Source organism: Channa argus, chromosome 23 (assembly GCF_033026475.1).
Source record: "Channa argus isolate prfri chromosome 23, Channa argus male v1.0, whole genome shotgun sequence".
Classification (NCBI taxonomy): Eukaryota; Metazoa; Chordata; class Actinopteri; order Anabantiformes; family Channidae; genus Channa; species Channa argus.
In genome coordinates this window covers 8,980,945-8,999,552 of record NC_090219.1, presented here as the reverse complement: position 1 = coordinate 8,999,552, position 18,608 = coordinate 8,980,945, and the positions used below count along the sequence as shown (strand labels likewise).

Sequence of the window (18,608 nt, the reverse complement as noted above, 5' to 3'; positions counted from 1 at the left end):
ATAATGAACTGTAAATTAATAGCCTGATAGTGTGTTTCTCTTTAATCTTCAGAAATGTCAAATATGTAACTTATCTACCATTGTTTACTCCAAATAACAGTTGGGGAAAGGTAAAAATCCATCCGTTTGCAGGTAGAATTTGCACGGTTACAGCTGCTGCAAAATTCTACCATAACCAAATATATGAAACCACTTTATTTGTACCTAATAATAAATATTTATCTATTTATAAATCAGATTTTGCAGCCCCCAACCCCCCCCCCCCACACACACACACACACACACACATCCAGTGAAGGTTGGTTTGGTACGATGACAGAGAGCGGACATCTGTTTCTAGAGTGTACAAATGCACATTGAGTGAATAAAGCCTTTTGTCGCTCATGTTCACCTTGCACATGAACAGCCCTCACACTTCACTGTTCACTGAAAGAAAAGCACGTTCAACGAACAGCAATCTCTCCGTGGCTTCATGCTAAGATTGGAAACATTGCTGTTCGGATCTAAGACCTTAGCACAGTCAAAAACAAAACAGTTGCTAGTAATTTTAAATTTATCATCCTGCTACTTTGTAAATATAACAGAAAATTTAAAAAAGCTGTTTGTAAAGAAACCAAATGGGCTTTTGTGAAATCACTGTTCCTCTGAGGGTGTGTTAGTGTAGGAGAAACTATAAAAGCATTTATTAAGGTGATATAAACCTGCGCTACCAGTGGCCTCCCACTGCTCTTTGTTTCATCCATGTCCCTCTGCCAGGGCGGTACCACGTCAGCATGCCGGGCCATATGTAAGCTTCACACATATAACATAACAGTTGTTTACTTATAATATTACAAAGTGATTTAATTGAATGCTCGTGATGAATATCCTGTTTGATCCTGGTGTTTTTTTTGTAGCATGCATTACATTTGCATGGGTAGATCTTTTCTAAGAGAGATGCACCAGTTGGTTTTAAAAAAAATGGTACTATGACATGTTTGTGTGTTATTTTAGAAAACTTTTTTGCCTTAAAAATCTCACTGATCAATCTTGGAATTGTGCAATGCCTTCGGGTGTTTGTTTGTTTTTTGTTTTTGTTTTTTAATAATTCATGTTCTCTGAATTTGTTTTATTTTATTTATTTATAAATTTTTTTACATTAATGCACAACCACTCCTTTCAGATTCATCTCAGCATTGTTCTCTTCTCAGTAGTTTGAAGTGATGTGAATAGGAGGGAGAATGATATAGACAGGACAAAAACTGGGCTGTCTTGCTCTCAGCAAAAGAGACAGAATTGTTCAGCTGGAAATAATGTTCTATAGCCACATATGGTTATGTTTAAAACAACCCCAGATAAGAAATAATCATAAACTGAAACTAATCATCTTCCATATGCATTAGTTTATCACCCCCTTTTTTGGATCTCAAAAAATGGTTTGTAATTTTTGCATGATGCTCCTACTTACCCTAAAAGACCAATCAAAATTGATTTGTTCATTGATACATACAGTAATAGTTATGGTTTAACATCAGTTGAATACTTGAGGTTAGTGATGTTATAAGACAGCACAGGTTTTACTGTTCTAAAAATATGGAAGCCACTAAAGATTGATTTAAAATGACTATTTCTGTAAGAGTTCAAATTTTTAAATAAATATTCATCTTAAACATCTGTTCCTCTTTCTGTGCGTAAGGTCCACAGGGAGTTAATCAGTACCTCACATAAAAACGTATCCAGCTATTGATTATGTTGATTAATACATCTTCAATCTTCCATTTGTAGGGTGGGATGCTGTAAAACACACAAACATTTTCTCTTAGTGGAGCTGGCTCTCCATGGTGATAGGCACCTGTCATGGGTAATGATGCCAATAAAATCTCCTCAAACACAGCCAGCACACTGGAATAGATGTGCTTCACACCATTACACCTTTAAAAGTGTTCATTTCAAGTTGTAATACGTTATAACGAGGTGAGAGGCTGTCCCGTTCCAATAACTCCTAATAAATCAGTACGCCTTATGCCACTTCACTATTTAAAATGTTCAGTACATGTCTCTACCCTGTTGAGAAAAAAACTGCCCCAGAAAATCTTCAAAAGTGAGTCACTGCAGTATGTCTTCCTGACGTTTGTTTGAATAGGCTTGTTTTAGCTCTTGTCTCTTTAAGGACCTGCTCACCTGAGTCCACTACTCAGCTCGCCGAAGCCTGCTGATTGGCCGAGCAGAGCTCTGAACCATGGATGTAATAAGAGAGTGGATGGGGGAAGCTGTGTACTTTGCGGGCACAGAGACTCAAAACATGGTTTATTTATGGAGTAATGATGTTTGTATGTAGAACTGTCTGGAACGTTTTGGGAGTCTCCAGAGAAAGTTTGTAGGAGTCGTTTTCAAGCCTTGGGAAAATCTCGTGATGGAATTGACATAGATGACGTGGACACCCTTCACACAACAGTTAGTGGAAGTTACAACAAAAAATACATAAAAAGTATAAAATAGGCTCTTTGAATTGTGCATTTAGGTCGACTTTGTGAACGTGTACAATTCACAATTCATGTCGCATCACCAGTTAGGTGTCAGTCACTTTATCGTTCGCTTGAGGCTGCTAAACAGAAATACTTCTTCAAAGCCCAAAAGCTACAATGCAAACTTCACGAACAGAAGTTGGCTCACTGCAGACGATCCAACTGTGCTACTGTGACAGACCTTGTTACTGATTCTGAAGGCTCACAAGTTCATCAGGATTGTTTGGATGCATCTGTTTTCAGCGACTGTGGTGCAAAAAGGTAGAGCGGTTGTCTACCAATCTCGCAGTCGCTGGTTCAGTCCCCGGCTCCCCCGGTCACATGGCGAAGTGCCACTGAACCAACTTAGCTGCTCCCAGTGAGTGTGTGTGTGATTGTGAGTGCGAATGGGTGAATGAGAAGCAGTGTAAAGCACTTTGAGTGCCAGTAGGTAGAAAAGCACTTTGTAAGTGTCCATTTAATAATTGGAATATAACACCAAACCTGTACAAATTCTGAAACTTCATATTTTCATAGTGCCCCTTACTAGTTACTAGTAGTTGATTTTAGAGTGAACACACACCAAACAGTGCTGCTACTACAACTGAAACATCATTATATCATCTCTGGCTCCTGTAAAGAGCATTGGAGTTTTAAAGTTTGTCTTAAATGTTGGTGAAACTCTCAGCCTTTCGATAACTAATAAAAACAAGCCTATATTTGGACTCCTGTTTATCTGAAGGGTTTTAAAGGGGGTTTGGGTTTATAAAGTTTTCACATAACAGCCGCAGTAAGATGCTGGTGGACAAATACTGAGGTGTTTCTTTTGCATCTTAAGTCCATCTTTTTACTTTTTACATTATATATTTTTATGTAGTACCATGCATCAAGAGAGACAATAAATGTGCATGTTTTTTCTAGCACAGAAATAACAGAAAATTATGATGTGGTCTGTTCCATGATGCAGGAAATTCGACCTTTAATTGTATTTATTCCAGTTGTGTTTTTTTTTTATTTTTTTTTGCTTTTGCTTTACTATCTGGCACAGTTGTTAGAGGCTTTCACCCCAACATCCCAGGGCAGATCAGTTAAAAGTATCCAATGGTTAGTGACCACCTGCCTTGGTGAATATGAATTGTTTCCCTTCTGATCTTCAGACTAACAACGAAAAAATGGTGGACGCTGTTGGGAAGTGATGTGCTAAGAGCGTGGGCTGCTGTCTAACAAGTGACAGTGTGCTAATTACAGCCGGTAGAAATTTCTCTTGCTCGTTCCAGTTCTGTTCGCAATTTTTAATGAGCGCTCATTGTTTCCAGCTCTGTATGTTTATCTACATATTATATTACATATACTTTAAACTTCTTGTTGAGTTGTTATATTATTATGGTTGCTTCCCGTTTGAAGCTCCAGTATAATACAAACATTCATTGGTTCTGTAGGATTCACGTGCTTAAACCCCAAACTATGGTAGAAAAACAAATTGCAGAGAGAATATACATTACTCACAAAAAGTTATATTATATATTATATTCGACTTTCGGGTAAAATTTCAGTATGTACCTCAAATGCACTATAACCTTTGCAGGTGAACTTAATTTGACCTTCTCTAAACTTATGAATGCACATGTCCGGCTGTTCAATATGTCAGTACTTATTGCATAACATGCTGTTTTCTAACAAGGTGAATAACGTGATTCATGAGTCATGAGATGAAGAAATTACCATTGCATGCTTCTAATTAAATGCCCTACTTTTATTATATAATCTCACTGTACCACTTTTTACACTTTCCATAAATTTCACCCTAAAGTCAAATATATCATAAATAACCACAATGTTTTGTGTATGATAAACATAAAATACGAAAAAAATAAATTACATAAAAGCGAGTAGACCTAAAACAATAAGTTAAATGACAGAAAATGAAACAGCAACAATATCGATTAACTACTGAAGTTATGTCTCTAAAGCAGCCGTAATTATTATTTTTGAAATGACAGTGGGTCAAATGACTGTGTGTGAAAGGAGCTTCTCATACTGATGAACCCCCAAAGACTACTTTAACACTAGTAGAACCTATGTGTGCGTCCACGAGTTTCTAGTTGGTTTCCACTTTTTGTAGCAACCTCTACTTACTGTGAAACACATTTAAAACTGCTAAATGTCTTCTTAGTTCGTCTGCATGACTACCTTTGAACTTAGACTAAACCCACAATCAGATCGGCTGTGTTCTTAACTTTACAGCCCAGATCATTTATGTGACAGAAACATAGATTTACAGCATAGTCATACAAAGTCTTTCATCGGAGGAGGATTGAGTAATCTTTTGAAAAGTTCACAGTTCCCAAATCAACGCAGAGAAGGATCCTTTTTCCAATCGCCTTCGCTCAGCACCTCTCCTACAAATCCACTAATAACTGACTCCCCACACCAGCCTAATTCTTTTTCAAACATTGGTTCATGCCAACTTCAGAATCCTCCAGACGTTATTCATCTAAGCAATCATATCATAAGTGGGACTTTGAAATTGTGACTCTTTTTTTCTGGTTGGGGTTCCCCCAGTTGTTGCTCTCGTTAACCCAGTTTCCAGCCGTTTTTAGCCATTGAACTCTTTAGAGCTGACTGTATTTCAGCAAGCACACCGAAGAAAATACCAACTACCTGGTGAACATAGTGCAACATTTAGCAGCTTAAGAGTCAGATATTTCCTTTAGGTGTTATCAGAGACCAATAGTTGATCTAAAAGAGGTGCTAATCATAAAGAGCTGCTGTTAGCATTTTGCACACCTGATACTTTTCAGTACTTGGGAATTTTCTAAATTTTCAATATGTCAAACCAAAATTTTGATTGATTTTTTCCCCAAGTGGCCAAATGGAGGGCTCCTGCAAAGTTACCCATCATCGTGTGTAAAAATAGAGTCTGGTTCCATTTTTTGTTTTTTACCATCCAGGAACACTCTGGAACGCACCAAGGGGTCATTAGTGTCACATAGATCAGGGTGTGAATGGTTCAAAGTCCAAATACTGCAATATTGTGGACTGGACAACTGTAATTTACCAAAGAATTGCACTACTCTTTCTTGGACTTATTTTGAAAACCTTGTTTGTGTTTTAACACGCCAATGTGGACTTGAACTTATGTTTTTAGTTTTTCTTTACTAATGTATGACATTTTGTGTCAACACTTTATCAAGAAGATTATGGTGTAATAACGGTATAATGACTAATGAAAATAATGAGGTGGGGCAATTTGGACCTGCTATTCCATTAGATCATGCTTCTGCATTAATATGCACCAGTGCCACACGTCCTTGCTTCTCTCACTGCAGGAATTACCTGCATTGAGCTCTGAGCAGACTCTAAAGCAATAAGGCAGACTTGAACAAGCTCAGCATGAATCCAATATCACTCTAACCGATGCGGCCAGCTACTTGAGTCTCTGGGCTGCTGTTTCTAACAATTTTTATTTCCCTTGCTCCCTCTTACAAGCTCGTTCAGCTGCACGATGCCGCCATGCTGAAATGGGTGGTGATGAGTAATGAAATAAGGAATAGTGTGTAAAAATTTGATGACACACACCTCAAAAACCCTGCAGCGAGCTCACACAAACATACAGCAACACTGCAGAAGGCAGCGTCTGTCCACTTAACTCAGAAAGTGCAAGGATAGAATTGTCCTGGAAAGTACAAGGCATAGTCTTAGGATGAATGTGAAACATCTTTGGTGCTATTCTTAGAAGTGGATGGGGGTGTTGCTAAATATAGCCACATCGTTTTGTGCCTTCCTTTCTATTTTTACACAAGCTGAGGCCTTCCTGGGCTGTTACGGTCTCAGTCTATTACATAATCAGCTAATCTTAAAATACTTCATTCTGTTTCTGCATCATTGCATTTTATCATCCAGGGAAGACTGAAAGATCTGCGTTACGATGAAAACTATGAGAGAAAGGCTTTAAAAGGTTCTGATGCTGGATGCATCGTATGGGTTGCTGTGGAGCAGCGTGGATGTTTTTTCAACAGCAAGCTTGATGTGTGCTGGATTCTTGACAGGTTTAAACAGCCCAAAGGACAGTTTGTCAGCAACTGTTAGCTCGGATGGTTGACAGGGGAGGAGAGGTAATGAGTTAGTCTTCAGGGAGACATGTCATCTGGAGTAAGTAGAGGTAACAACATTAAAGAGAAAAAAAAACGCTGATTTTCAGCATTAAAATATGTGCCTTGGGAGAGTTAGCATTCACTTCTCGTCCTCTTATGTTGAGAAACAAGCCAGCAGAGCCTGTCCAGTCTCTGCATCTGTGTGCACAGATGAACGACTCCATCAAGACTCAACTGGCAAAAGTAGAGAATGTAAATGTGACAGTGCCATGGAGGATTTTCTCAAGATATGGCTCTGTTTCAGAGCTTATACAATCATAATACAGATAAGCATAAATGCATGAGTGCATATTTTTAACAAGGTCAATGTGAATGGTAAATACTGTCAACAAGGCAAAAAAAAAAAAAAAAAAAGATGTTTGGATGGAGTCCGCAGAGGCTTGCTGACGCTGACAGAAACTGATCGCTTTGTGGAGCATTGCAAATGCTTTTTCACTGCTATAATTGAATACAACTCTCCATGTTTAGATACTTTTAAAGCAGAAGGAAAACTTGTATTCAGTAACCTTTACTTTGAAGCCCCACCAATCAATATAAAAACCAACTGTTCGCCGCCCGTTCAGCACCAATAAACAGACAGATACAGCTACAAACATTTAAAGGATCAAAAAAAATTAAAAAGCCTGTTTGAATGTTGGTTTGCATGAGTTGGATAATTAGAGGGATGAGTCTAAATGAAAACTGAGTTTTATCAAAGCTGGATGTTGAGTTCTTCTGCACCTATGTGTCCTACATTCAACAAAGATGGTCTTAAAGCACCAATCAAATGATTTGTGATGTTAAACTGATGTTAGTACTGCTGTCAGCCTATCTGAGGTTTATGTCTGGTTAGTTAAGAAAGAGTGAATTCAGGTCAGCAGCCCTGTATGATATATAAAACCCCAGAATAAATCTAATATTCAATATTTCGTTTTCATACAGCAAACAGGGACAACGTACATGGGCTAAACAGATCCGAAAGTTCAGCCCCTTTTCATGATGCATATTAAAACAGATTTTTACACTCACCCTTTCGGTTTTAGATTAGGAAGATGAGGAAAGGTGGGCATCGGGTAGATGACTGACTTTTCCTTGACTGCATTATGACCCATCAGCCTGGACAGAAATCGCATGAGTGACATGTGCTCAGGTGACACAGACTACAAACACAGACATGAAATGGAGGCAGAATCATCATTCCTCTTTCATACTGCAGATTTTTTTGACAGAAAATATATAGTATGCTGACTTTAATTTGGCAAATGTTCTGTAATGGTCACCGTGCTTCTGTACTGTATGTTAAAAAAAAAAAGATGAACAAGTGAGCAATAAATGATTAAAGATCAATTTACTGGTGGGCTTCTGAAATATTGAGAGACAGCTCAGCCATGAAATGCAATGTAAATGGATCTATTTATAGTGTTGCAGAGGAAGTCATGTGGAACAAGCTAGTCGGAGGTGCTTTGTTCATATAGCTTTTAGAGGTAAATAACAGGAGAGAAAAGAGGGGAAAACACAAACTTTGCCCACATTTGCATGCAGAGCTCCTTTTCATGGGGGACATTAAACTTTTACAAATACACAGCAGGAATAGCAATAAATAATTTCCACACTGAGAAAGATGGAAAGCCCCAGCTCAGCTCCCACGTCCCCGGTAGCCTCCCACCCACCCCTTACCACTTTGTCTTGCGGGTTTGTTTGAGAGTGAAAAGGAAGGGAAGTGACATGTTAAAACCTCTTTTTATTAATTCTAAGCAGTTGAGGGAGGGTTTGGCGTGGTGTCACACCAGCTGATGGAAGCACTGAAACCAGCCAGCGGATATCTGGATGAATAACTTAAAGCAAAATCCCCAACTTTGATAACAGCAACAAAATATGATTGTGTTTGCACAGCAGGGGGGAAGCTGGGGCTAAGACTGCAGATTGGGCCTTTATTACAGATGCCTTTCATTACAACACCAAGTACTAGGAAGTTTTACAATAGCCACCTGTTTGCAACATGTTTTATTCATTACAAGAATTGCAAACTCTATTTGCAGAGAGGCTGCGATGCTGTGGAAAATGTAAATAATAAGAGAAAACAACATTTGCAAACCTAATTTTGATTTCATTGTTTCAACATTTTTTTCCCTCCTATTCTTGCTTGATATAGGATTTCTGCTGTTCAACAGTTTAGGGTCTCCATTGCTGCAATTTTTTTTTTTATTTTCTTACTTGATAATGCACCAGATATTTACCAGCTGGACTCTTTTACTACTGAGCCATGCTGTTGTGATACCGGCCAAATGTGGTTTAACCCTATAGGGCTGAAATGAGGAAGACCTTCTCTGTAAGAAAGACTTTCTCTGGATGCCGGCATATCTTTCTCCAAAGCCTGCACACACCCTGTCATTCAACATTAATGGAATCCTCACAGATGTGCACTTTAATGCACCCGCACGATATCACAGATGCTGGCTTTTGAACTTTGTCAGATGGTTCCATTCTTTTTAGCAGGAAGGACATGGCTCAGTTTCTCGTGTTGTCTCTGATCTAAATGAGAAATAGGTTTCAAATGATTTGTAAATCATTACTTATTTTTATTCACATTTTACCCAGCAACCCAACTGTTCACGAAATGGGGTTTATTCATAACCTTCCAGAGATTGGCAGCAGACGTTATTGCACATTTAGCACCTGTGAATCCTGTATACGGACGACTATATGCTCAAGCATAGTATACTCTCTTTATCACTTTATACAAGTCTGTGATAAGAAGCATATACTGGGTGAACTGGTTGTTTTCAAAAACCAAAGATTTTCTATTTACAACCATATGAAACAAACGAAAAAAAAACAATTATTTAAGAATCCGTGGTTGTACTTGACTTGAGTAAGTGACTCAAACTAATAATCAATTATAAACACAGTTTCCCAAATGAATAGGTCGTAATTTCATGTCTAGTCATACACTGCTCATACACAGCAGCTCTAATCATGACTCTGCTCCAGACCAGAATAAAGCAAAACTCACTGGGTGATCAATAATTTATTAAGCTGGGTAATTCCAGCCTCTCTAATGTGATGTCACTCACTCTAGCAGTAAATTGGGTGTATGATTACTGTAGGATACCTTATTAATTGAGGTCTAGTAGCACACTGCCATCTACTGGTTACTTTGCCAACAGACACTAGAGAATCACAAAATGAACTTGTCATTCCAAAACCATGAGTATTAAAGCACCGACATAAGCACCTCCAATCTTTTGGTCTTTCAGCCTTTCGTCAAGATGTTAAACTTGGCTGCAGGCATTTGCTGTAATTCACCCAAAAAAGCATCGGCAAGGTGACAAGACTCAGTAGTCAGTGTCAGTTCATCTCAAAAGTGTTGGATTGAATTAAGATCAGGGTTCTGTGCAGGACAGTCGCATTCTTTCACACCACACTGATAAAAACACGTTTCTGTGTTGACCTGGTTTTGTGCATATTGTCATGTTGAAACAGGGAAGTCCTCTTGTGAAGACTGGTGTCCACATGCTAAATTGTTTATCTCAAAGTTACACATGCCTGCTAACTGTTTTTTCAGTTTTAAATATTGCTTATTCCTGTTGGTGGCTTTCATAATTGCATGCTGTTCAGAAAAGCGTGTCGCATTTTGTGAAGTTGTGAAGTAAAGAGGTACTGCCAGCTGTTTGGAAAGCCACTCGACCGGGTAAATCGCTGTGTTCTGCTGCCCTCTCTGGTTTCAAGTGTGCACTGTTCCACTTGTAATCACACCTTACAGTGAGCCTCTGTGCATCACTGTAGCAAATTAAGAAGCTCAACCACTTGAACTCTTAAACTCTAATATGAAATTATTTTTAGAGGTCAATTTACATTTACAATTACACCCATATGTAAAGTATATGGGAAGGCAACAGCTATCTGCAGCTGAGCTCTAAGGCAGATTAAACAAAGCTTAATCAGCATGTTCGTCACCCAAAATAACTTTTTATTTTTCCGAGCAGGAGAGCCAGTGTCATTATCAGTAAAGGGATGTGACTCGTGCTGCATGGGAAGCGTCCACCTGTCACCCGATGGTGTTAAGAGTCTGGAAAAAACTGATGCCTCACACACTTGAATAGTCAGGACAAACAGGCGAGATGAAGGGCATCTGGTTGCTGTTGCTGCTTGTGGCTGCGGCCAAAGCTGAGAGGGTTTTTGTTGGGTGAGTTTATATGCAAGAAGGAAAAATAACGGTTATATGAGCTTTAACATTGAAATTCCTGATTTAGGGTTTGTGGTGACTGGCGTGGTTGTGATGGCAGTGACATTTAAAGCCAGTCAACCTCTTCTTTCTGTTCTTACTCAGCTCAGTAACTTCTGTACTGCAGTGTGTGTTATTAATATAATAAAGAAAGCTCCTCTAACAAAATTTGCTTGATGGCAGTTGTGAACTTTCTGACTGTGGTGAAAAATGGAGTTACCGGAGCGTTTCTGGAATTATGTGTGACATTTTCTCACAGATGGAAAAACTGTTGCACCAGACTAAACCTCACTTGGGCGTTAAGATTTCAAGCAAGGACATTGAGAACCCATTAACTAGTTTGTCGTTTAATTTAGAAAGAGAAGATGCAGACTTAGTTATTAAATAATCCGTTACGAGACTTGATGAGGTGGGTTTTTCTGCCTCGAGCGGCTTTTGTTCAGCATGTCAAGTTGGAAAAGTTATTCAGGGGGTAGGAACATGAGTGGGATGTATGTTTAGATGAATATTAAATCATAATTGCAGTCTTATTAAAGACACCGGAGTATGATTCATGGGTCTGGGCACTTGCTGTTTTGTACTGTTAATTGCCTGTTATACTGTTAAACAATGAGCTACATCTCTCTCTGCGGCTGAACTCGACGTAGACTGTCACAAATAACTGCATCAACCAAAAATCTGAAATATAAAAAATAATATGCAGACAATGAAATGGTTTTCTTCCAGGGATCAGGTCGTCAGAGTCAATGTACAATCTGAGGAACACATCCAGCTCCTGCAGACTCTGGAGGCCAAACAGGAGTGGGAGGTATGTACACAAACACTCACACCTACGTGTGTTCGAGTTTTCTCAGCTGCTCGCGCTAAACAGTTTCTCATCAACTTCCGACGAGTACAAAATGCCAGCCGGGTTCAACTTGAAAGATTCCACTTGAGAGTTGATGTGGGATGAAGGTTAACAGAGTCACCTCCATCTCAGAAACTCAGACACTCTCAGAGGCCTGCACGTTGTTTTGTGCTTCACCCTTAGAAGCAGAACAAAATATCCAGATATTAACCTTTACTCTGATTTTGTTCTATTTATTAAATGTTTTGTTTCGTTGCTTCTACTTTAGAAGCAAACGAATAAAATTTTACATTTACGGCAAAGCCCAGTTGTATAAAAATGTTAGTGTCTGCTGAACTGATGATTTCAGCCTTGGCTTTGGCTCAAACAACTGTAAAAATGTCAACGTGGGGTTTGAAGAATCAAAGATTTGATAGGATGTTTAAGCACTTGCACAGATACTGATAGCAAACACACTGGAATATGTTTTAGGAAATCACAAGAAATCTGCAATCATTACTGTGATTAGACAGTAGTGTTAGTATTTACACAAATACAATTCAATTCAATTCAACTTTATTTATATAGCGCCAATTCACAACAAAGTCATCTCAGGGCATTTTACAGAATAAAGTCAAGACTATAAAGATGTATAGAGAGAACCCAACAGTTCCCCCTTGAACAAGCCATAGGCAACAGTGTAGAGGAAAAACTCCCTTTAACGGAAGAAACCTCCAGCAGAACCAGGCTCAGGGTGGGCAGCCATCTGCCTCGACCGGTTGGGGTGAGTGGAAAGTGAAGAGAGAAAAGAAAAGAGCAACAAAAGCAACAACAAAACATCGGGCAAGTTGGTAGGACCAGTAGCTGCACGCTGGAAGACACACAGCTTCAAAGCCGGGGACACCTGCAGAAAGGGACAGAGAGAGGGGCACAGAGAAGGACAAAGACAACTACGGGAGAGAACGCACAGAGTTAAGTGCATACAGTGGTGACAATTGCGGGGTGAGAGGAGAGGAGGAATAATAAATAAACATATATATGGATACAAATGTAGTTAACAGGTCTGTAATATATACGGTCATTTAAAAGTTATCAGTATCCATTTTAGATTGCTTCTGAGGATAACTGGGAGCCAGTGGAGGGGTCCTACAACCAGGGGTGTTCATGCTTACAGGATCTATCAGGATTCTGACAAATTATTTATTTGGAAAAGAAAAGACAATTCTCCATTGTTAGTTCATTAGACTTCTCTTCTGATCCCAGCTGGACTTCTGGCTCCACCCGGTCTCCACTGAGCTTCCTGTTGACATTCGAGTGCCTCGCCCCAGTTTGAGCGCTGTGAAGATGTACCTTACTTCCCACAACATTCCCTTCACTGTCATAATAGACAACCTTCAGGTTTGGATTCACCTCATAATCTGATCAGTGTCCTGATTTTGAAAATGAAAAGCGGAATTGTTGTATATCTCGCTTGCCACATTCAGGAGCTTCTCGAGAAGGAGAAAGCTGAGATGAAGGAGAACCAAATGAAGGAGCGCAGCACCAAGAGCTTCAACTTTGGAGCCTACCACACTCTGGAGACAGTAGGTTACTTTGACAGAGGAAAAGACATGTCAGGACCAAACTCCTGCAGGTGGTCTTGGTTTTTTCTTTAATAGTGTTTCCTTAGAATTGTGTTTCCTGTAGCACACCCTATTCACAGGTGTCGTTAGGGCTCAGGTTAGGTTATGGTTTGTTAGCACAGATAAATGATTGGAGATAAAGTTCGGTTCGGGTTAAGGTAAAGGGAAAAAAAAACTTTGTTCAGTCTAGCAGAAAAATATTTGCCATCTGCAAAAGTTCACCAGTCACAAGGACATTTTATTATGAACATTCAGCAAACAGGGCACAAATAAAGCAGCGTCAAATTTGAAGCACAGATGAGTTACTGCAGCTTCAAACTGTGTCATTCTTCAGTATCAATTCTAACAAAGGTAAGGCATCTTTTAATATTGCAGTTGCTGCTTAAATATACAGTAGATAAAAAAACGTAGATATAAAAAAAGGGGGGGCTCATTAATGCCAATGAAGATCGCCGACTGTAACAGGGACCACAGAGCAAATGGAAGTATTCATGTTTGAAAGTGTATTTTATGACAAATTCATTTTAACAGAAGCTGCAAAAATAAATGATCCTTTTTCAGATACAAGTTGGTTAAATTTAGTGCAGTTGGTCTGCCCTGGAATACATGTCTCTCTCCCATACAGATCTACAGCTTCATGGACACCCTGGTGGCTCAGCACCCTAATCTGGTCACCAAAGAGAAAATTGGGACGTCCTATGAGAACAGGCCCATGTATGTGCTCAAGGTAGGAGAAGAATACCTCATTTAGTCGGCACTACATGTTTGTCTGTGCACGATTGAAGGAAATACACCAGGCTAATATAGCTGTAAACCTACATGATAAGCCATCTGCTGTTATGTGGTATTTATTTCCTTTAACTGTTTGAATTCTTCAGATGGAGCTTATGGGGAGAGATAAAGCCGCACACAACAATGTCATATATCTGCAGAATAGTCCACATGAAATGTTACTTTTTTCATTGTCCTGTGCTGACAATGAATTTTCTTTCTTTCTTTTTATTTGCTTTGTATTTAGTTCAGCACTGGTGGCATCAACCGTCCTGCTATCTGGATCGACACAGGAATCCACTCTAGAGAATGGGTGTCTCAGGCTACGGGAGTGTGGACAGCCAACAAGGTACAGCGTTTTAACAAGATCCGGCCTATTGATATGTATCGTTTGTGCTAGTAAACTCTTTAAGAGAGCATCGGGATTTAGTAAAATGTCTTTAGAGGTGTGTTTTGACAGTCTGATCAAAGTGAAAAGTTGATTAAACTGTTAGACTAACAATTTTAACAGCTGATTGATCATTTCAGTCGTTTCTCAAGCGAAAAATATGCAGTATACCTTGATTTCAGCTTTTCGAATGTGAGGACGTGTTGCTTTACTGTGCCGTATGTTACTGTAACATAGTTAATAATTTAACAGACATTTAATGGAGAAGGAGCTTCATCAGTTATTTCTATAGAAAACTTGTTGATTAAATATACTGAAAGTCATTTTTTGTTGTAGAATTAAATGTTGTACGATAATGATATGTACCAGTAAGTTGACAAGAAACCAGAGGTGCCCACTGTATAATAATGCATCTCATCAAGGCTCAACAGCATGTGTGAAATTGGTTTTCTGGCTGCATTTATCCTTCTTGTAAAAAATGTACTTCATCTACTGTATATACAGTATTTGCTGGCACTTATTATGAAAGACTGTTTTCGTTTTAAAGCCATTTCTTGTGTTCTTGTGTAGATTGCCACTGATTATGGTAACGACGATTCCTTGACCTCCATTCTGAACACCATGGACATTTACATGCTGATCCTGGCCAACCCCGATGGCTATGTTTACACCCACACCAACGTATGTCACCAGCACTGAATGGAAATATCTTTTAAATGCTTCAAATCCTTTGCAGCTTTTCTGTTTAATTATGAATATAATTAAACAATTATTCATTATAATTATGAATATACAAGAAGGAACATTAGTCGCATGATATCTCGAAGGGCTTAGGGTCATAAAAAATAAAAAAACACGTACAGACTAAACACAAGAGGAAATTATGATACTAACCAAAGCTGTTGGGTGTGTAGGATCGTATGTGGCGCAAGACTCGTTCCAAGATCTCAGGCTCCATTTGCCGTGGAGTTGATCCCAACAGGAACTGGGATGCTGGCTTTGGCGGTCAGTATTAAAAAGACACTAAAGGCATCTCATTGACTTTGTTTTACTGTGTATAAGTTTATTTCTGTACCTAAGCAGAGGACAGAATACATTATTTTCAGACACATAAAGACATGAATTTCCAAAATCATTTATAATAATAATAGAATAGAATTTGATCCTTTCCTGTTCTCATAAAATCTACGTCTCAAGCTTAAACTTGTTGTACCGTATAAGATTAAAATTAATGCTGCAAGAAAGCAAACGCTGCAATAGATTTATTTTTAAAAAATCCAATATTCAAATATTTTCTGTTAAATTGTTAGGCATATGTTTGTTTTGCTTTGCCACACTTTGGCAGGCGAGGGTAATTTCACAGCATGTGAACCGTGGTCACTTATTAAGCGGCCACTGACTGTGGACAGTACATGTGTACAACCTACACTGTGTATGGCATGTACTGTGAAACTCCATGGACCTTCTTAAGTTAAACATTTCTGCCATTTGTCAGTGTTTGTTATCTCTCAGTGTAATGTTTTAGTTTCAATTCTTCCCTCCAGGCCCTGGGGCCAGTAGCAACCCTTGCTCTGACTCCTACCACGGCCCCTCAGCTCACTCTGAAATCGAAGTAAAGAACGTGGTGGACCTGATCAAGAAACACGGCAACTTTAAGTCCTTCATCTCTGTCCACGCCTACTCCCAGCTGCTCATGTACCCTTATGGCTACACCTGCAGCGACGTGCCCCATCAGCCAGAGCTGGTAAGTGCTGCGTTACTGGGGATTCATATTATGTTATCATATTAGAGCTTAAAATTCAAGGCTGATGAATCAGAAACTCATCACTACCACATATAATTGAAAACATCAACCTTACCTCAGCCAGTTACACTTATTTGTAACACTGCCAGAAGAAACGAAGACACTTGAAAGCTGTTGGGGTTGTTTAATTCACCCCTTTCCTGTTTTTTTAACTGCAATTTCAGAGTAGAAAACAGCTTCTATCTCCACCATGCTTCCTCCTGCACCAGTCTTGTTTGTGCTCTTTGCCTAACTCTAGCAATGTGTCTGTTTCTGTGTTCCTGACAGGACTCTGTTGGCAGAGCAGCAGCGCAGAAACTCACTTCCCTCTATGGCACCTCATACAAGGTTGGAAGCATCTGCAAAATCATCTGTAAGTAACTTTGCCCACAACACTTCATAATAACTCAGGTTCCACAAACCGTGACAAACACTACAGATGAACATGAACTTTATCATGAACTTTATTCATGATAAATAATAACCTGGGAAGAACAGGGAAGTAAAACGCTGCCTTTAGGTCCATTTTATGCTGCTTTCTTCTTCTTATCTGCTGCAATTACGGTAAAATAGGGGGGAGGGGTTGTGCTGCATGGGATTTTAATGCTTTACGTTTTACCTAATTAAATGCCTGAATATTCACCCCAATGTCAATAACAGTAAGCTCACAGAACTATGTCTATAAGAGTTATTATTCCCCTAATACAGTACTTTTCAGTCAATCACATTAACTTATGCTGGAGTAGTAGAGATTTAATTAGAAGGTAGAAGCTCTTCATACAGGGAACCTTTTTAGAAAATATGGTGCATTAATACACAGTATTTAAACTTTAGTAGTATACAAGTACATTTAAATTATTATCCATTAATATTATAGCGAGAACTAAAACTTTAGGTATATTTTCATAACTTTGTATTTGTAACTTTACTAAAGTAAAACAAAACTGACTACTTTGACTGATGTAAATGATGATAAACTGAACCACTTCTAAAGTTTAGAAAGCCAAAGTCAGAAACAAATGTAAATGCAGACAGAATAAAATAATTATTTTTTTATATTTGGGATAAAATATGACTCTGTAACTAGGCCAAAGAAAATATAAATTCCTGTGCATTTACATCAGTTCTAATCTGTTTAAGTAATGTTAGTACTGTTAGATGCTGCTATCACTGCAGGTAGTGCGATCCTCTCCTTTTCCTTTTTCCTCAGATCAAGCCAGTGGTGGCAGCATTGACTGGTCCTACAAAGTGGGCATCAAATACTCCTTTGCCTTCGAGCTGAGGGACACTGGGCGTTACGGATTCATCCTGCCAGCCAACCAGATCATCCCCACTGCCTCTGAGACCTGGCTCGCTTTGAAACACATCATGGAGCACGTCCGTGACCATCCTTATTGATGGCTACAACCATGTAGGGAGGCTAAACCTAAAAATAAATTGCTTTTAATTTGCAGAGCATGATTTGTGACCAATAAAATCATAAACAACCACTTGTTTCAGCAAACCTTGTTTTTCCTTTTGTGGTCAGCCTGGGTGGGAGTGGATTGTGGTATGTAAGTCTAGTATGTGATTCTGTGAGTTTTATTTTAATGGGAAATGACTGAATAAATGTAGAGAAATACAATATTAAATACTTTGCCTTGGTTGTTATTAGTGGAATCCTGACTGAACCCACGATTTCTAACTTATTAGCCTACTACAGTAAAATTGAATTCACTTTAAAACTTAAGATTTTAGAAATCAGCACTGTTGAAAAGGGGTATGAAATAAGCTTTAACTTCATATTTCATATTCAACTTCATATTAATTGCCGAAAGGAGATTTGCATGTCACAACAGCAGAGACAGGTTATAATCTACACTTGCATTTGAGACTTGACTTTTACATTGTAAATATATTTGATTAAAACCTACTGTATAATATACATGTAAGTAAACCTGCCTTGTATGTGTTTGTAAAAGATTCATGTAATTTTTTTTTTAAGAAATGTACTTTAAATACAAAAGTACAAGTACTCGACTAAGAGAGTAAATTCTGAGTTATCTCTCTAGAACAGTGATAAATGCTGATAACATCAAAGTAGTCAGGTCACAATTGAGTGGATGTGCCTCATAAATGAGGTTTCTGCAGAAATTAAAAAATACAGAATTCATTAAAAATCATATCTACAATTCTGTTAACCAACATCATTATGTTATTTTACTCTATACAGAAACGCTGCCAACTGAACTTTAAGAAAAAGAACTTACATATATTGCCAAGTGCAAACCAATATACACATGGTAAAAATGTATTGAATAATATGTTTGTTGTGGAAAAGGCTGATTTCATTTGAACTACATCATGTAGTGTAGCGTCATACCTGTGTGCTGCGGTT

At 38.6% G+C, this 18,608-nt stretch overlaps 1 protein-coding gene across 1 annotated transcript; it reads left to right on the top strand.

Moving 5' to 3' along the window:
- Positions 1 to 10,642: 10,642 nt before the first annotated feature.
- Positions 10,643 to 17,721, top strand: cpa4 (carboxypeptidase A4). The gene is made up of 11 exons (XM_067493601.1): positions 10,643 to 10,802; positions 11,568 to 11,649; positions 12,931 to 13,065; positions 13,152 to 13,250; positions 13,915 to 14,016; positions 14,308 to 14,409; positions 15,019 to 15,129; positions 15,363 to 15,453; positions 15,993 to 16,192; positions 16,520 to 16,604; positions 17,442 to 17,721. Exons 1-11 carry the CDS (start codon positions 10,738 to 10,740, stop codon positions 17,627 to 17,629), a joined length of 1,260 nt encoding a protein of 419 aa, XP_067349702.1. The 5' UTR covers positions 10,643 to 10,737; the 3' UTR covers positions 17,630 to 17,721.
- The last annotated feature ends 887 nt before the right edge of the window (positions 17,722 to 18,608 follow it).